Here is a 17,620-nt window from a genome sequence, read left to right as displayed (position 1 = left end):
TCAGGAAATGTATTGGAATTTAAAGAAGTTACAACAGAAATCTTTTGAAGGGGCGAACAAACCGGGAAAATACTTAGCTTGGCAACTTAAGGCTAGAAGAGAGAGAAGAATGATAACCAAAATAATAGAAGATGGAAAAGAGTTCGTTGATCCTAATGGAATAAAGAGATGTTTCTTCAAGTATTATGCTAAACTATTCCAAACAACTAGAGTTGATCTTGAGAAGATTAAAACATATTTAAAGGAGATTCCACTACCAAAAATAAGTAAGGAATACAAAGATTTATTAAATGGTCCAATTCAAAAAGAAGAAGTGATGAAGGCAATAGAAGAGACAAAGTTGGGGAAGGCGCCTGGGCCGGACGGATTTACAGCGAAATTCTACAAAAAGATGAAAGAAGAAATTTCCCCGGTCCTGGAAGCTTTAACCAACGAAATAAGAGAAAACAAAAAGGTGCCGGACTCATGGAAAGAAGCAATTATTTCTTTGATTCCAAAGGAAGGACAAGATTCAACAAATGTAAAGAACTACAGGCCAATATCTCTTTTGAACAACGATTATAAAATCTTTGCAAAAATTATTGCAGAAAGGGTGAAAAACTATTTACAAACGGTAATTTCTGAAGATCAAGCGGGCTTTTTACCCAAAAGGCAGATTAGAGACAATGTAAGAATAGTAATGGACGCAATTGAATATTATGAAAAGCACCCAGAAAAAGAAGTAGCTTTTCTGTTTGTTGATGCAGAAAAAGCTTTTGACAATCTTAATTGGAATTTTATGCACCAGATGATGGAAAAGATTGAAGCGGGACAACATTTTAGAAATTGTATTGAAGCTATCTATTCTGAACAAAGAGCTAAAATAAATGTGAATAAAGAACTGACAGATAACTTCAAAGTACAGAAAGGAACAAGGCAAGGTTGTCCGTTATCACCGTTATTATTTATCTGGGTATTGGAAATACTTTTACAAAAAATACAGTACGATCAAGAAATAAAGGGCTTGACACATAAAGGACACCAATACAAATATCGAGCATTTGCAGACGATGTAATGTTTATGGTGGAAAACCCAACAGAAAAATTGACATTGCTTTTTCAAAAAATAAAGGAGTTTGGAGAATTGGCCGGCTTTTACGTAAATAAGAATAAAACAAAACTTATATGTAAAAACATGATCAAACAAAAACAAGTGGAACTACAAGAACTGGTACAATGTGAAGTAGTTAAAAAAACAAAATACCTTGGAATTGAATTAACGGCAAAAAATATAGACCTATATAAGAATAATTATGAGAAATTATGGACTAAGCTGACTCAAGATTTTAAGAAATGGGATAAAATGAACTTATCACTGATGGGAAGAATATCAGTTATAAAAATGAATGTCCTACCACGTTTGATGTTCCTGTTCCAAACAATACCAATTCTGCATAAAACGGATTTGTTGGCCAAGTGGCAACAAGAGTTGTCAAAATTTGTTTGGGCAGGCAAGAAACCAAGGATCAAAATGAAAATACTTTGTGATGCCAAAGAAAGAGGAGGTCTACAAATGCCAAATCTTAGACTATATTATGAAGCGGTTTGTCTAACATGGATGGATCAATGGGTGAAGCTTGAAAATGACAGATTGTTGGGGTTGGAAGGGCATGATTGTAGATTTGGCTGGCATGCATATTTATGGTATGACAAGATAAAAATGGACAGTTTTTTTAAACTTCACTTGGTGAGAAAAGCTTTGTATATGGTATGGACAAGATATAAGAAGTACCAGAGTGACTTAAGACCATTGTGGATTGTACCAGTAGAAGTGTTGATATCTTACTCAAGACAGCGAGGTAGAGACTGGTTGCCATATAGAGATTTAATTAAAAAAGAGGGAACAGAGTGGGTAATGAAAAAGCAGAATGAAATTGAATATGAATATGAGTGGTTGAAATATATGCAGATTTATGATCTTTTTAGATCTGACAAAAAAAACTATGGTTTTAGAGAGGAAAAAAATGAAATTGAAAAGGTATGGGAGAGTGGAGGAGGAAAAAATATTTCTAAAATGTATAAGGTGTTGTTAAAATGGTATACTGAAGATGAAACTGTTAAAGAACAAATGTTAAAATGGGCTATTAATATGAATAAGGAAGTGGATATGGAAACTTGGGAATATTTGTGGAAAAACTCTATTAAGATCTCGACATGTACTAATGTTAAAGAAAATTGTTATAAGATGATGTATAGGTGGTACATGACACCTAAGAAGATTGCAAATATGAATCAAAATATGTCAAACAAATGTTGGAAATGTAAGAGGCATGAGGGCTCATTTTATCATATGTGGTGGACTTGTGAGAAAGCTGTAGACTTTTGGACAAAAGTCCACAATGAAATGCAAAAAATACTGAAATGTTCTTTTAAAAAAGCACCGGAAATTCTGCTTTTGGGACTCAAAATGGAAGAAGTCAATACGACTAAAAAAACTTTACTCTGGTACCTGATAGTGACAGCGAGAATGATTTATGCTCAGTTTTGGAAGACAGAAAAGGTACCAGAGGTTGAAGAATGGATACAAAAAGTTCTGTTCATGGCACAAATGGATAAGATTACAAAAAAACTGAATAACAAAGAAGACGATGAGTTTTTTGGAGAATGGAATGATTTTAAAATTTATCTGGAAAAGAACTGGGATGTGAAACAAAACTTAATATGTTTAGATCAATATTAAGTCAAACGATGTTATCTTTAGATTGTAATGATGAAAAACTGATATTGTTGATGATATGAAGTAATTTGGTGCAGGGGTGGAAGCATTGTGGGAAGCCATTGGAGGGAGGGGAGGAACTGGGAATGGGGTAGACAATTGATAGAATGAAATGTTTTATATGTTGTATTCCTGAGAAAATAAAATTTGTTTACCAAAAAAAAAAAAAAAGAGATTCTGCAGTTGGTTTAGTATTATTAACTCAGCCCAGGGTAAACTACCACTCTGAGCATTCTGTCCCTCACAAGTGTGGGGGGCCCACCCAGCATCCAAAGCCTCTTCCTGGTGGTTCTCAGAAACTTTGGAAACACATTTCAGATTCCTAGAAGGCAGAATCAAAATGTTGGCAGCCATGCCTGGGTACACACTCCTAAGTTTCAGCACCAAACCGTGAAGGTCCGCTGCAAGGTCGAAGTGGTTGGGAAGGGGTTGAATTATTATTGCTTCCTTCCCAAAGAATCCTTGGAGCTGCAGTGTTATTAAGCACTCCTGTCTCCTTCACAGAAGTACAATTCCAGATATTCCCAGGGGGGCAAGGATTAATTTGTAAACTGCTCTGAAACTGGTTTCAGTTGGTCACTTGGGCTCCCACATGGTTTTTTTTTTACCCAAATGGGTAGCATCATGCCCCCACTTTTAACAGGAGTCTCCACACAACATAATGCTCCTTCCAGAAACAACTCATGGGCAGTGTTCCCTCTAAGCTGAGTTAGTGTGAGCTAGCTCACAGGTTTTTAGCCTCCGGCTCACACATTTTTGTCTTAGCTCAGGAAGGAGGGCTCCAGAGCAAACTGATTCATGCAGCAGCCAAATTGCTTGCTCACAGCTTTCATGCCAGTAGTTCACAAAGTAGAATTTTTGCTCACAAGACTCCATAGCTTAGAGGGAGCACTGCTCATGGGCCTCCTAGAGCTTTGAGATCCGGCTCAGGAAGAACTGCAAGACGCCCATAAGAGGAGTGTTCATGTGGACCTGTAGCAAATCTCCACCTCCCAAATGACAGGCAGGCTCTGCATTTAGAGCCCCCCTCACCCTTTTGCAGCTGGGAAAGGGGGTGGGGGTGGGGAGTGTGATTGTTATCACGCAGTACTTCTTTTATTCCATGACTAAGTTTATTTGGTAGCCTTTGGTGAATGACTTTTCCAAACTTTTTAACATCTACCAGCTCATCCCTTTCCACATAGTTGTTAACACCCATGAAAAAGAAGACGTTTGGTGAGTCAGAACTACTTGTCAAAGAAGCCGTGCTGATTCTTCCTTAGCAGGACTTGTTCCTCTGTATGGTTGATCTTTTTGTTTGTTTGTTTGTTTGGTTTTAGTAACAATCTGTGTGGAACAGATGTTAGCCTGTTTGGCCTGTAATTTATGACATGCTTTTTAAAATCTTCTGCTTTCCAGACCTTTGGTAGGAATGCCAGTTTTAGGGGTAAGTTGCATATTGGGACATAAGCCATTCGGCATTTGAATTCATAAGGTATTCTTGAGAGTGTGCCATGTGGATACCAGTGACTTAGTACTTCCTGATTTGTCAGTAAACTCTAGAACTTCCTCTGTCATCCTCTCTATTTGACCTCATTCTTCAAATATCTTTCTAAAACTAATAGTTCCAGGATGAGTAACTGCCCCACATTTTCCAAAGTGGAGGCAAGCATGAAAAGCTCATTCATTTTCTCTGCAGTCTCTTTGTCTTCCTTTAGCAATCCTGTGTTGTCCAACTGCCCCTCCCTGATATTTGTTTTTGCTCCTGGTGTATTTAAATAAATGGTTATTTCTTTGTTTTCACAACCTGCTCCCCAGATTCTCATTTTACTGCCGTCTGTTTGTTTTGCCGGAGTCTGAGCTCCTTTCTGTTGTCCTCATTTGGACCAGACATGTGATTTTCAAGGGAAGCTGCTTTGTCTTTTATGGCTTCCTTGATTTAGTTGATTAACCTTGTGGGCATCCTCTAAGCTGTTGACTGTACCTTTCCTAATCTGCAGTATGTGTGCTGTCTGCCCTTACCTGGATAGCCCAGGCTAGCCCGATCTCATCAGATCTCAGAAGCTAAGTGGGGTCAGCCCTGGTCAGGGGTCATTTTGTAGACAAAGAGGTGCAGGAGCTCATTAGCATTACTCATTAGCATAACTTATTTGCATGTGCCACGCCCCCTGACATCACCGGAAGTGTGTCAGAAGGCAACACCCACCGTTCAGGCTCCACTGGACTGTTCTGGATTGCTAGCTATTGGGGGGGGGCATGCAGATCTGTCCTCGCAGAGGAGGGAGAGCTTGTGCCTGAATAAAACTTGGTCTTAAAGGTGCCACTGGAATGTTTTGGGCCGGGGGGGGGGGGCTCTGCAGCTTACCTGGCTGCTTCTTGCTCTGACTGAGGACTGCTGGGAGCAGGGGGTGGGGCTTGTTGCATGTGCCCTCCCCCTGGGCTCTTTACTGCCGGAGCTCCGTTCCTGTGCGCTCCTGCAGGAAATGACCCCTGGCCATGGTTAATACTTGAATGAGAGACCACCAAGGAAGTCCAGCACTACTGCGCAAAGGCAGGCAGTGGCAAGCCACCTCTGGCCGTCCCTTGCCTTGAAAACTCTGCAGGCTGTGACTTGATAGCATATATGGTAGAAAGTGTCAGCTGATCTTGGATTGCCATGGATTTAAATCCGTAGCTTCCAAGGATCTTGAATAGATCTGGCCCTCTTTGCTCTCCCTTTCAACTTTCTTCTGGCTGGCCCCTAACCTTTTTAGAAGGTTCTTCTTCTGAAACCAGATGTATCTGTGATGGGCTGTGATGGGTAATTTTTCATATACAAACCTGAAGAACTGAATAGCAGTTGGTTGCTATTCCTAGCAATGCTTACATCTCACACCAGGTTTTAAGCACCATTCGGGATTAAGTCCAGGGTCGCCTCCCTTCTAACTTGTCCACAGCACAGTCATTTCCTTGGGCTTAGAAATGGCCTCTTTTTGGTTCTTGTGTGTGCAAATGCCCCCACCGAGTGTATCTTGAGTGTGCTGCTGCCTGTTTCCATAGGTGCTCTGCTGAAATTGTGATTATCTGATGCTAGTGCTTTCAAAGTCGTTGTGGTGGTGATTGTATAACTGTAACTTACGAGTTCTTAATTTTTGATTGGAAGTCATCTTGGAAGTCAGATATGTCTGACAATGTGGGATACAAATGGTTAATTAAGTAAATAAGCAAACATCTGCCTAGTAAATAAAATAACAGGAGATGCTGGGGATTTCTCTGACCTTCTGTGTGCAAAGTCATTGCTTTGAACCCCAGTTCAGTATACCCACACACCTTAACAAGTGAGCAGTGTCAAGCCCAGCTGCCTCTGTCAGTAGTTTAGGTAACCAGAAAATAATCAGTTTAATTCTTAATGCCTTTAAGCCCTCTGATTTCATAATGCAACCTTCCTTCCTTCCTTCCTTCCTTCCTTCCTTCCTTCCTTCCTTCCTTCCTGTAGCTGTTTTTAAGTTTTTACTGTAACTTTGGTACACTGACTTTACATTTGTTGATGGCACTGTTTTGTACATGGCCTTGAGCAATGCTATGGAAAGGGGCCATTCATGTGTTATAGATGACCAGCAAAATAGGAAGTGTGCTGTGTGAAAACAGTAAAGTGCTCCAAGCCTTCCACATTACATTCTCTTAGTGAGCCTTACACCAACCTGGAAGCCATCAGTACCCCAAAGGGAGAATTGGTGCCCAGATCAGGCATGCGTGTGTTGTGCTTGGCATCCCTCTCCACCCCTTGAACCAGCACACTCCACCAACTGTCCTGGATTCTCTCCCCCCCCCCCCATCTTTCTCCCTCTGTCTCCTGCTGCTTGCCTTTCTACTCTGGAGAGGGGGTTCCTGTCCCCTTCGTTTCCCTGCAGTATGGTGGGGTCCGGTGGGCAATGGAGGCCTTGAGCTCTTCTGTGGGTTACTTTTAGTGCTGACCATGAGGGCCAGTTTGGTGTGGTGGTTAAGTGCGTGGACTCTAATCCGGGAGAACCGGGTTTGATTCCTCCACTTGCATCTGCTGTATGACCTTGGGCAAGCCATAGTTCTAGCACAGCTGGTCTTGAAAAAGAGCATTCTTGTCAGAGCTCTCTCAGCCTCACCCACTTCACAAAGGGCATCTGTTGTGAGGAGGGGAAGGGAAAGGAGTTTGTAAGCTTCTCTGAGACTCCTTTGGATAGTGAAGGGCGGGGTATAAATCCCATCTCCTCCTCCTCCCTCTCTTAAGCCAGGCCTCCAGCCTTTGAGAGCAAAGGTGTCTGTGGAAAAGGGTTTCCAGATTCTTCCAGTTCCTAGCAGGGAAAAGGAAGCAAAGGCAAGCCATTCATTCTCCCTGGTGCTGTGATGGCTTCATTGAGGGAGAGGGGACAGGTATGATGACTGGCACAGCCCAGGCAAAGAAGAGTAGAAGCAGAGACCCAAAGGAGGAGCTGGGTAAAATCATCCTCATGGTGGCTCTTAGCACATTAAAAGAGAGGCAGAGTTGAGCCAAAGAGCCGTCCAGTCCAGTGTTTGGTTTTCAGCAGTTGGATGGACTGCCAGTTTCCTCCCCCCTCCCCCAAGTTCACAAGCGGGGCAGCAGCTCATCTCCACTTTGGACCCCACAACCTGGACTGTAGAAGTATCTTGCTGGTATGATTGCATGCTCTGCTTAGGCACCATGGCTAAATGGACATGTATGGGCCCAGAAGCATGCCCCATAGTTCTCCACAGTGCCTGCGGGGCCTTACTGGAGAGCAGAGGCACCTTGATGGCTCTGTGGTGCCTCTTGTTTGGACCACCTTTGACTGACAGGTCACAAGCGCTCCTCATGTCATTTTCTCCCGGAATTCTTCCTGGCAAATGTCCTAAAGAAGGATGTGTCTTTATTTCTCTTCCTTTTGTCTTTATTGTATTCCTCTGGAAACTTTACACCCCACCTCTTTGACCCCTCTGAGCCTTGAGAATTAAAACAGTAATAAAAATAACAAGGTGGGTAACAAAAATCATTACTAATAGCAGCAGGAAAGATAGTAAAAGGCACTAAAAAACTTTGTGGCAGCAAATTTCAGACAGCCCATTCAAAGAACCTTTTAACAGCAGTGAAAAGTAGAAACAAAACAGTGTAACAGGCACCTAAAAGTGAAACAGCAGTCTCAGAAACCTCGGTGCAAGCGACGCCTCAATGCACCGAGTTCAGATTGATTTCAAAGGCAGTCCCCTGTGGAGGACAGCGCAGTAATCCAGTTGGGTTGTTACCAAAGCAGGCACAACAGTGACCGTGCTCCGGGGTGAGCCAGGCTAGCCTGGTAAAAGGCACCCTGGCTACTGCGGCCACCTGCTTATCCAGGGCCAGCAACAAAATCAAAAACACTGTCAGACCATGAATGTGCTTGCAGGGAGCTATGACTCCTACCAGAATAAGCTTGTGTACCTGTTCCCCAGGCCAGCTGTACTCCCAATCATGGCGCTTCCATCTCACCTGGGAGAAGTAGCATTTGGTTTGCCCATCCACAAACCCAGCCCAGCCAGTGGTTCAAGTTGTCTGGCACTTCCTTGGAACTGGGCAGAAAGGAGACAGAGAGAGAGAGAGATGGGAATTTTAGCATCCTGATGCTTCCAGACTTGAAGTCTCCTGACATCTCTCCCAGGAGAGTCATCTCGGTCAGGGGTATCGAACTCATTTCTTATGAGGGCCGGATCTGACATAAATGAGACTTCGTTGGGCCGGTCCACGTGTGTCATAAAATGTAATGCCAGGTAGTGGAGATATAAACTTTATAAAGGACACAAACACAAAGGTGGTTTTTTTTACTTAAAGCTTTAAACATTAGCACTCTTACAATATTTTGTTTATTTAACAGTGTCCAGTAACTGACACCTCTTGCCCTGAATTATTGCATCAAAATGTCTGTGCTGTTGCAATCCTGAGTGTGCTGTTCAGGTGTGTATCTATAAGCTGCAAACCTACAATGACGCAGCAGCAGCAGAACTGGAAGAAGATGCAGAAGACAGCCAGTTCCACTGCGGGCCTGATAGAAGCCCTCCGGGGGCCTGATTCAGCCCCCGGGCCACATGTTTGACATCCATGATCTAGATGTTAATGAGCTAAGATAAGACTTTTGGGGTCCCACCTGACTGCAGATGTCTCCCAGGGCCGTCTCCCAGGGCCTGCCCAGGGGAAACAATGGGGCTACTTTAAAAAGCCTCCCAACCCAGTGATCCAGAAGGATACTGCGATCGATCATTTCAGAGGATAGCCAGGCTGGTCTGCAGTAGAAGAGCTAGCAAGGAATCCAGTAGCACCGAAGAGACCAACGAGATTTTAAAGATCATTCCAGAGGGGTAGCCGTGTCGGTCTGCAGGAAAACAGACCCGCGTCCAGGAGCAGCTTAAGAGACCCAACGAGATCTGCAGGGTATGAGCTTTCTAGCCCTGACCTGGATGGCCCAGGCAAGCCCAGTCTCGTCAGGTCGCAGAAGCTAAGCGGGACCGACCCTGGCAAGTGTTCAGGTGGGAGACCTCCAAGGAATACCAGGGCCGGGAGGCAGAGGCAGGCAACCAAGCCACCTCTCTGAATGTCCCCCATGCCCCAGTAGGAGTCGCCAGAGGCCGCCAGGACTTCCAGGCATGGGCAAACACACACAAATGCAAAAATACCCCCCCCCCCAAAAAAAATTTTTTTTCCGGAATATAAACATTCAAGAGTCAAAGCTCCCGTCATCAGGTACCAGTATTTGACAAAGAAAGCACTGACTCTGGGAAGCTCACACCCCACAATTCTCGTTGGCCACTGTGGTTGTGTTGAAAGCTCCTCAGAAGCCTGGGAGAGCCGGCAGGATCTTCCTTCTTATCATTCTATGCTCAAGTTTACAAAGAGAAGAAGATAGGGTTTGGGGGTGGGGGTGGGGGGAGAATGAGTGAGGAAACCGATTAAAAATACCAATTTTTTTAAAAAAGGAAACAACTTCCCTGCCTGCTGAAGGCTTCTGTGTAACTGCAAAGCTTATTCCTCTAAAAGGTGCCAGTTGTCTGTTAAATGTCTCCCCTTGTGCTAGCATCTCTGTGTCACGCCCGTGTGCCACACGCACAGATCCCAGCAGCTGAGACTAGGCTGTGCCCACGCCCGCCTCCCGGGGAAGCTGGCAGTTAGGGGATACGTGGCTTTCTGCACTTGCCTCCCACACCCACCTGGACCTTCCACTGTTTGAAGAGCCCCTCGGCCTTCCCCCCCACACACACACACACAGCAGAGGCCGCCAAGCATCCGCGGGTGAGGGGGCCAAACGCCTTCCCTTCTCTCGATCAGTCGCCCACTGGAGGCTTGGGTCGGAATCACCTTTGCAGCGAGCTCTGCCCAGCCTTCCGGGTCATGTCTTGCTCTGAGCGAGCATGCTGTGCTGCGCTTTACATGTGCTGTGAAGGGGAGAGGAGGAGATGATCCGCTATCGAAAAAAGGTGCCGGGGCTCAAGCCTCAAATCAAGAGCCTTTGTGGGGGGCTCTTCCCTCCTTGGCCATGGCTATGACCCAACTACAAACACCCGTGGCATGCCCTCTGATTCACAGCAAAGGTGCCACTCAAAACCAGGTCTCATGAAAGTCTGCCTTTGAGTGAGTGTGTGTGTGTGTGTGTGTGTCCCACCCCCGACCCACCCTCAGTGCTCTGACTTTGTTTTCCCTTCTTCTTCTCTCCTCTCCCCCATCCTCACTTTGTAGGTTATTGCGGCCGACTGCAAGAGGGTCACGGTGCTGAAGTATTTCCTGGAAGCCCTTTGTGGCCAAGAAGAGCCATTGCTGGCATTCAAGGGTGGAAAGTATGTGTCAGTGGCCCCCGTCCCAGACGCCATGGGAAAGGAAATGGCAAGCCAAGAGGGAAAACAACTGCAAGATCAGGTACTGGGTGGGAAGGGCATGCACGGCAGGAGCGAGGCCCCCAGTGGGCCTGGGCTGGCCTGCTATTTATAAGGGGGGGGGGGGGTTTGCTGTGCAATGTCTCCCGAGCATGCTGTGCTCATGTGCCCCTTCCTGCCAGTCCCACCCAAGAGCCTTTTCTCTCTGGCTCTCTGGCAACAGCGATGAGTTCCAGATGCGCCTTGCAAATACGATTCAGTGGGGGGAGCAGGGCTTTAATAATGTGCAGCTCCGGCGCAGCAGGAAGGGGGTGGAGAGGAAGAGCAGGGTGAGGGGGGGGTTAGGGTTCAGTCTCAGGATCGAGTTTATAGCAGTGGAGCGGGCGGAGGGGGGGGACAGCACTGAACAGCAGCCTCCAACACACGTACAGGAAGAGGGATTGGTGCTGGCTCTTCTCCTCCTCCCCCCCCCACCCGTCCGCCCTCCCTTGCCGTTCACATCCTGATGTGATTAAGGAATTTCTCCTCTTGTTTTTTCTGCCCTGGCTTGTTCCTTTAGCCCGGGGTTCTCTGCAGGCTGTGCCTGTGTGTGTCTATGGCGTCCCTGCCAGCCACTCCACAGAGCTACACTTGTCTTGTGTAGGATCTCGCTGGAGATGAGGCCCGTTAGGGAAGGGTAGGGGCCTCTGGCCCCAAAGCTGTGGAGCCCGCTGTGCTCTTTGTAGGGGTTCTCCGTGGATTCCATCCGTGGCAGAATGTCTTCCGTTTATTCCGGTAAAACCCTCGTGAAGTGTACGTGTCGCAAATGTGTGCGTTCAAGGGCGCTTGTCTGTATGAGCCAGGATGCTCAGGTTGGCTGCATGCCCCGTACACACATTCTTGCTGTGTCCTTTCTCACATTGGCAGGAAATTCTTCTGGTAGCACCCTGGCCATTTCTGGAGGGATGGAATGAGCTGGGCTCATGCTCCCAGGGAATTCTGGGAATTGTAGTACAGAAAGGGGGGAGTTGGATTCCCCAGCCGCTCAGTGGCCTCTCCAGTGTTACAGTCCAAGGATTTCTCATGGGAAAGAGGTGACAAACACATGAATTTCTGTCTCGCGTTGCAACGTTCCCCCCTGTTTCTCTCCATCGCGCCCATTCTGCGAGAAGGAGGAGGATGTCAGGATCGAGGCCTTTGAAGACGACTCGGAGACCGAAGGCAGTGGTGGAGAGCTGGACATCAGGGAACTCCGGGCGAGGAAGCAAGCATTGTCCAGGAAGGTTGCCGAGCAGCAGCGCCGCCAAGACAAGATCCAGGTGGGCTGGGGTGGGTGGGAGGGGAAGCACCTCAGGGTATTGCATGAGAAGGACCCAAGATCTTCCCATTTCTGGGGGTGTAGCATTTCTTCAGGGAGGAGAGCCGGAGGAGGGGGGGGGAAGCACTTTGCAAAACTCTCCCAAGAGACGTCCACTTGGGGGAAAGGTGTAGAATTGCACTATGGCCCTGCGGGGAGCCAATCCTGGAGGAGGGGGCGGGGCTCGATAACAGCCTGCAGTCTTCATTGGAGCAGGCAAAAGCAGGCCAGAGGGTCTGGGGGCAGAGGGACCAGCCATCTCCAGCCATTTCAGACTATCCAGTCCCACTTTCTCTTGGACATACCTTTCCCAAAGCCCCACCACCACCACCACCATGGCTGAACTGGATGAGAGCGAGCCCCAGCAGTCCCCCCCACCCACACAGAGTTGAAGCATCTCTGCACCGGACCTTTCCGAGTAAGTCCTGGCCACGGGCGTTGGCTGCCTGGCTTTCTCTCGACCCCGCTCGCTGGCTGACTCCCCGAAGCCCAGCGAAGGGTTTCTCAGCAGCCGAGGGAAATTCCAGCCCCCCCCCCTTTCCTCCATCCTCTGCAGTGCCCAGGGCCCTTCACTTCCATAACTCTTAATTTCCCAGCCTTGAACGCCGGCCAAACACATCTGTCTAGCCATATGCGTGAACTCTGGAGTCTGTGCCGAGGTGGTTGTAAAACAGGGCCGCTGAAGGCCCTACTGGGAGAGCGTGCACATGTGTGCCCGCTGGCTATTGGCTGCAGGCCCAGAACCACCGCTCTTTGCTCTCCAGGCCCACCGTTGCCTGCCGCAGCGAGCCTTCTGCCTGCCAGGAGGAGCAGGCCTGGATTCTAGCAGGCGAGAGGGGCGCCCGTGCGTGTGTGCGCATGAGAGAGAGAGCATGAAAGTCGCTCAGTCCCAGCCGGGCAGCAGCGGAACCCGAGAGCTGAGTCTGCTCAGGGCCTTGAAGGGACGTGGCTGCAGCAGAGAAACACCCGCAATCCAAGTCCACAAGGACCCCTGAGGCAGCGTGGCATTTGGGGTTCTGGAGCTCGAGGGTCGTCGTGTTTCTGAGGCGGAGGGAACCCTGCCTTTTTTCCTCCTCAGTGGCCCCTGGCAGATGCCCTGTTTGGCTCCTGAGGAAAAGAGCGTGGTGCCACCGTTGAGAGACTCCAGACGTTGTGGTCTCGGCGAAGGAACGCCAGCCCTGCTCACGCCTGGGAACTGGGGAGGCAGACTTCCAGTCCGAGGAGGCGGCATTCAGGCCTCGGGGTTTCTTCCTCGTCTCCCCCTCCCCCCCCCCCGCATTTAAAAGAGACGAAGTACTCAGAGCAGGTGGCTGGGCTCGCTGACCCAAGCTCTCCCTGGAAAGCCGAGTCTGAGCTGAACAAGGGCAGGCCCCACTTAGCTGCTTTGGGTGGCGACTAGTGATCCTGAGGGAAGGGGGATGAATACAGGAAGCAGGGCTGGCAGAGCAGAGGCCAGTTTCTGGGTTGTGTGAGAGGAGCAGGTGGGGCCCGGGGCCCTCTCCACACAGGGCAGCGGCCTTCTCCTGAGGCGGACCGGCAGCCCATGATGCAGCCGCCTTGAGAGCCAGTTTGGTGTAGCGGTTAAGTGCGCGGACTCTAATCTGGGAGAACCGGGTTTGATTCCCCACTCCTCCACTTGCACCTGCTGATGTGACCTTGGGCAAGTCGTAGTTCTGATAAGAGCTGTTCTTGAAAAAGAGCAGTTTCTGTCAGAGCTCTCTCAGCCCTGCCTACCTCACAGGGTGTCTGTTGTGGGGAGGGGAAGGGAAAGGAGTTGGTAAGCCGCTCTGGGACACCTTTGGGTAGTGAAGGGCGGGGTATAAATCCAATCTCTTCTTCTTCTTCTACTTCTTCTTCTTCTCAACTAAGCTATAAGCAGGCCTGAGTCTGGACCAGGCCTGGAGCAGAGACCTCCTGGGGACTCCTCCAGTCCTTGTGGCCTGTGAAGGAAGACAGGCAGGATTTGATTACCACATGTAACAAAACAATGAGGGGGCACTGTCTGCAAGCTCTGCCCCCTCACATCCAGATTTCAGGCGCTCTCCACACGCTCAGAAGGACTTTCTTTCCTTTTGCTATCTCGTGTTCCGGGCCAGGATCTGGGCCCCGAAAACCAGCCCCAGGGGGCAGGCGAAGGGAAGCGACTGATCCCATCCTCAGAGTTGCGTCCTCAACTTTGCCCCTCAGACGTTGCTCAGGCAACCTAGTCCTTTTGTGCGAGCGGAGGCCACGTTTCCTGTGCCACTGAGAACATCCCACCTGAAACATAACAAGCTCTTCCTCTCAGCAGCCCCTGTTCTTTTCTGGGCGCTGCAGTAGCGGCGGCGGCTTGGGTTCCCGTGGAGTCGGGATGGGGGGGGGAGCAGCCCATTCTGGTAGGACTGCCGAAAATAGTTATGCTCCTGTCCTCTCCGGGCCCAGCTGCTCTCCTGCGGGAGGGGAGGGAGTCGCTGGCTAAATATAGCCCTGGCCAGCTCGCCCTGTGCACTGGGAAACAATGAGCCAGCACGCGCACACCTGCCAGCAGCGGAAGGGCAACCCCCCAAAGAGCGGCTCCACCGCGGCGGTGGCAGTGGGAGCAGACAGGCCCGCTACTGGACAGCGGGCACGTCGGTCCTCGAGGCGAGAGCTGGCTTCCCCCCGCCACTTTGACATTCTAGGAAGCCGCTCCCATCCCACGGAGCAGGCAGAGCCAGAGGCGTCGTCTGCCACCAGCTCGGGCTGCGCACGTTCTCCTCTCCCAGAGAAGCCCGGCCTGCTTCCTTGGAAGTCCTGCTCATCCGTCCCAGCCCTGCTAATAGGGGCTAGGAGAAACGCAGGCTGCACATGCCCAGAGGCCGCCCTTTGCGAATAGTGCCTTTCCCAAGCAAGCAGAGGACACCAGACGAGGGTGCACCAAGGCGCTTCCTGGCGTTGCTTCCCCCCCCCCCCCGCCTAGTCTCACTCTGATGCGGGCACCCTCCTTCCTGGCAGGAAGCCCCTTCTCTCCCCCACCCACCCCTGTTGTGCCTGGCTGGAAGTCGGCACTCCCTCTTACCCCCTTGGCCAGCAGCTGCCAAACACAAATAAACCTCCCTCTGGCCTCTGAACCCTGCTGAGGCGAGTTCCCCTCCAGCTCCTTGAACAGGGAGTGTGGGGGGGGGACTTGGCACCGTCCCCACAGCCATTCTCATCCGGCCGTCCTCTCCCTGGCAATCCTAGGGGGCAGGATGGGACGTGACGGCCGGCACAGGCCTTGCTCACAGCAGCCAGGAGTCTGGGGCAGGGACGCAGGGAGGCACCTTCTGGGCATCAGCTGCACATTTGGGTACTACGGAGCACACGTGATGCCATGCCTGGATTTTTAACAGGACACGGCCGGTGTGTTGCTGGTGATGGAATCAACTTTCCATTTGTTGCTGTTAGGATCACAGGGGAGGTTGTGTTTGGGGGGGAGACATAAGAATGTTCTGGGGGGAGGAGAGGAAAAAAACCCGCTGATACCTTGCAAGCCTCAGGCTCATCTGAAGGATGTGTGAAATCCGGAAAGCCACTGCAGGGGGCAGGGCAAGAGGGCTTCCAGTGGTCCCCCAAATGGGTAGCAGTCAGCAGGCTGGATTCTGTAAAGCGAGCAGTATTTGGAGAGGGAGGAGTTGCGTAAGGGGACATAATTGGTCTGCGTGGGGGACAGTCCGTGTGCGGCATGTTGCAATTTAACACCCAGGTCTGCAGTTACTGTTGAGGCTCGCTTGGGGCTCCATCCATGTGCTGAGACTTTTTTTTTTTTTGCAGGCGGTGCTGAAGGACCAAGCACAGGTGAGGCAGATGGAACTGGAGATCCGCCCCGTCTTCCTGGTGCCGGACACCAACGGTTTCATTGACCACCTGGACGGTCTCACCAAACTTTTGGACTGCCGGCAGTTCATCATAGTGGTGCCCCTGATTGGTGAGTGGGGCCGTTTATCCCTTGGGGCAGGGAAAAGCTCTCCAGTCGGGTATCTTGGAGAGTAAGAATGTCACTGTCGGATCTGGCCCGGTGTTCTGCCTCCAGCTGTAACCAGCCAAACACTTCCTGGAGCATCCCTGTTGCAGTTATTTAATAACCAGATAGACTGCCTCTGGTTCTTGAGGCTTTTCTTTTAAAAAAGCCATCGTGACTTATAAGAACATAAGAGAAGCCAGTGTTGGATCAGGCCAATGGCCCATCTAGTCCAACACTCCGTCACAGGGCTCCTTATGTTTCATGTAAGGAATGACTTCCTTTGACTTGTCCCGAAGAACTCAGTGCTGTCAGGTGGCAGGCCCATGTTCTCCTCCCGTAAAGGACGGTCCTGTGGCTGGCCCGGAGCTGCTGGTGGTGCAGCACACACACACGCCCCAGAGCCCGATAAACGGACCGAGCACAGCAGCAGGGCTAAACGGAACCTCCATGTTCAGAGGCAGTCAACCTGGACCCAACAAAGGCAGGGCTGCTGCCTTCCCGCTCTGCTTTGTGAGTTTCCAAAGGCCACCAGCCGGCCCCCGCTGGAAACAGGATGCTGACTAAATGGATCTTCCGTCTGATCCAGCAGAACTCCTCTCGCATCTCGTCAGGGACTTTGGCCAAAGGCAGGCCCGTCCCAAGCCGTGTCCTTTTGCTGGCTCTGGCTTTTCTCCTTATAAAGCTGCAGTCCGGCAATTCAGCAAAGCTGGTTCCTGTTATTGGTAAACACTCGGCCCTGGCAGATAGCAGGCGACGGCTGCTGCTGCTGCTGCCTCTGGGTGGTCTGTTTCAAGGGGGGGGGGTGCTGGGCACACTAGCGTGCCGCTCCCTCGCCTGGGAGTGAACGCTGCTGTAGCCAAGCCTGGAGGAAAGGGTCAGCAACCGTTGCCCCCAGTGTCTGTGTGTGTGTGTGTGTGTATTTTGTTGGGGGGGGGGGAGACTAATAATCTCTCAAGCTCATCCTTGAGTGCAACTTAGCCAGCCAGCCCAGCCCTCCTCTGCTTTGGGGTGAGCAGCAAGGTCCTACCCAGCAGCAGGGGAGCCCAGCATGTGCCTGCAGGCCAGGAAGGCCCAAGTCTGGCAGGGGAGGGGCGGAGCCTGGGGAGTGCCGGTGCCTTCTCAGGTGGTTGGGGGTGCTGCTGCTGCTGCTATGCAGGGAGCTGGGTGCCTTCAGGCCAAGCCCACACAGTCCAGACCTCCCCTGCCTGCTGGAGGCTCACGAAGTCAGAAGGTTCTGCAGACACACACCCCGTCAAGCCGCCATCCAGCCCCCCACAAATCAGCCCCCCCACAAAAGAGCTCCCGGGAGCTTGAGTCAGCGAGCCAGGTGCAGCCTCTGCCCTCCCTCCAGATCCTGCTCCTCTTGATCAGACGCTCCCGTTTGTGGATTCCTGCTCAGAGATCCCCCCGGTTTTGGACCCTTCGCTGTTGCCGGCCGACGGAAGGAACCCTCTCCCCGGGAACGGTTTGGCTGGCGTTGGGGGGAGGACAGACCAGCACCTCCACGGCCCATTTCTGCTGAGAGGCAGGGCTGCTGGCGCTGAGGGGAGTTAAAGCCCACCCAAGGCTCTCCCCAGGGCTGCTTTTGCTGGCTCTCCCCCGCCCCGCCCCCACGCTCCCCTGACCCTGCTGCGGGGAAGCCAGCTCCGGCAGGAGTGCAAACATGCCTCCCCTTTGAAGGCTGTTTGGCTTGGAAGCTGCTGGGAAATGGAGTTCAGGATGGCGCAGCAGTCTCTCTCTCTCT

At 50.4% G+C, this 17,620-nt stretch overlaps 1 protein-coding gene across 2 annotated transcripts in view; it reads left to right on the top strand.

Moving 5' to 3' along the window:
* Window positions 1-17,620, top strand: part of SMG6 (SMG6 nonsense mediated mRNA decay factor) — a 116,083-nt gene that overhangs the window by 94,249 nt on the left and 4,214 nt on the right. For both annotated transcript variants that reach the window (XM_015421909.1, XM_015421908.1), the window contains exons 14-16: window positions 10,446-10,622; window positions 11,731-11,877; window positions 15,687-15,840. In XM_015421909.1, the coding sequence (XP_015277395.1) occupies window positions 10,446-10,622; window positions 11,731-11,877; window positions 15,687-15,840 (478 nt within the window). The remainder of the gene's footprint in view (window positions 1-10,445; window positions 10,623-11,730; window positions 11,878-15,686; window positions 15,841-17,620) is intronic.

The sequence above is a fragment of the Gekko japonicus genome, unplaced genomic scaffold, assembly GCF_001447785.1.
Source record: "Gekko japonicus isolate JY-2015 unplaced genomic scaffold, Gekko_japonicus_V1.1 scaffold21, whole genome shotgun sequence".
Taxonomy (NCBI): Eukaryota; Metazoa; Chordata; class Lepidosauria; order Squamata; family Gekkonidae; genus Gekko; species Gekko japonicus.
This window is presented reverse-complemented; position numbering and strand designations above follow the sequence as displayed.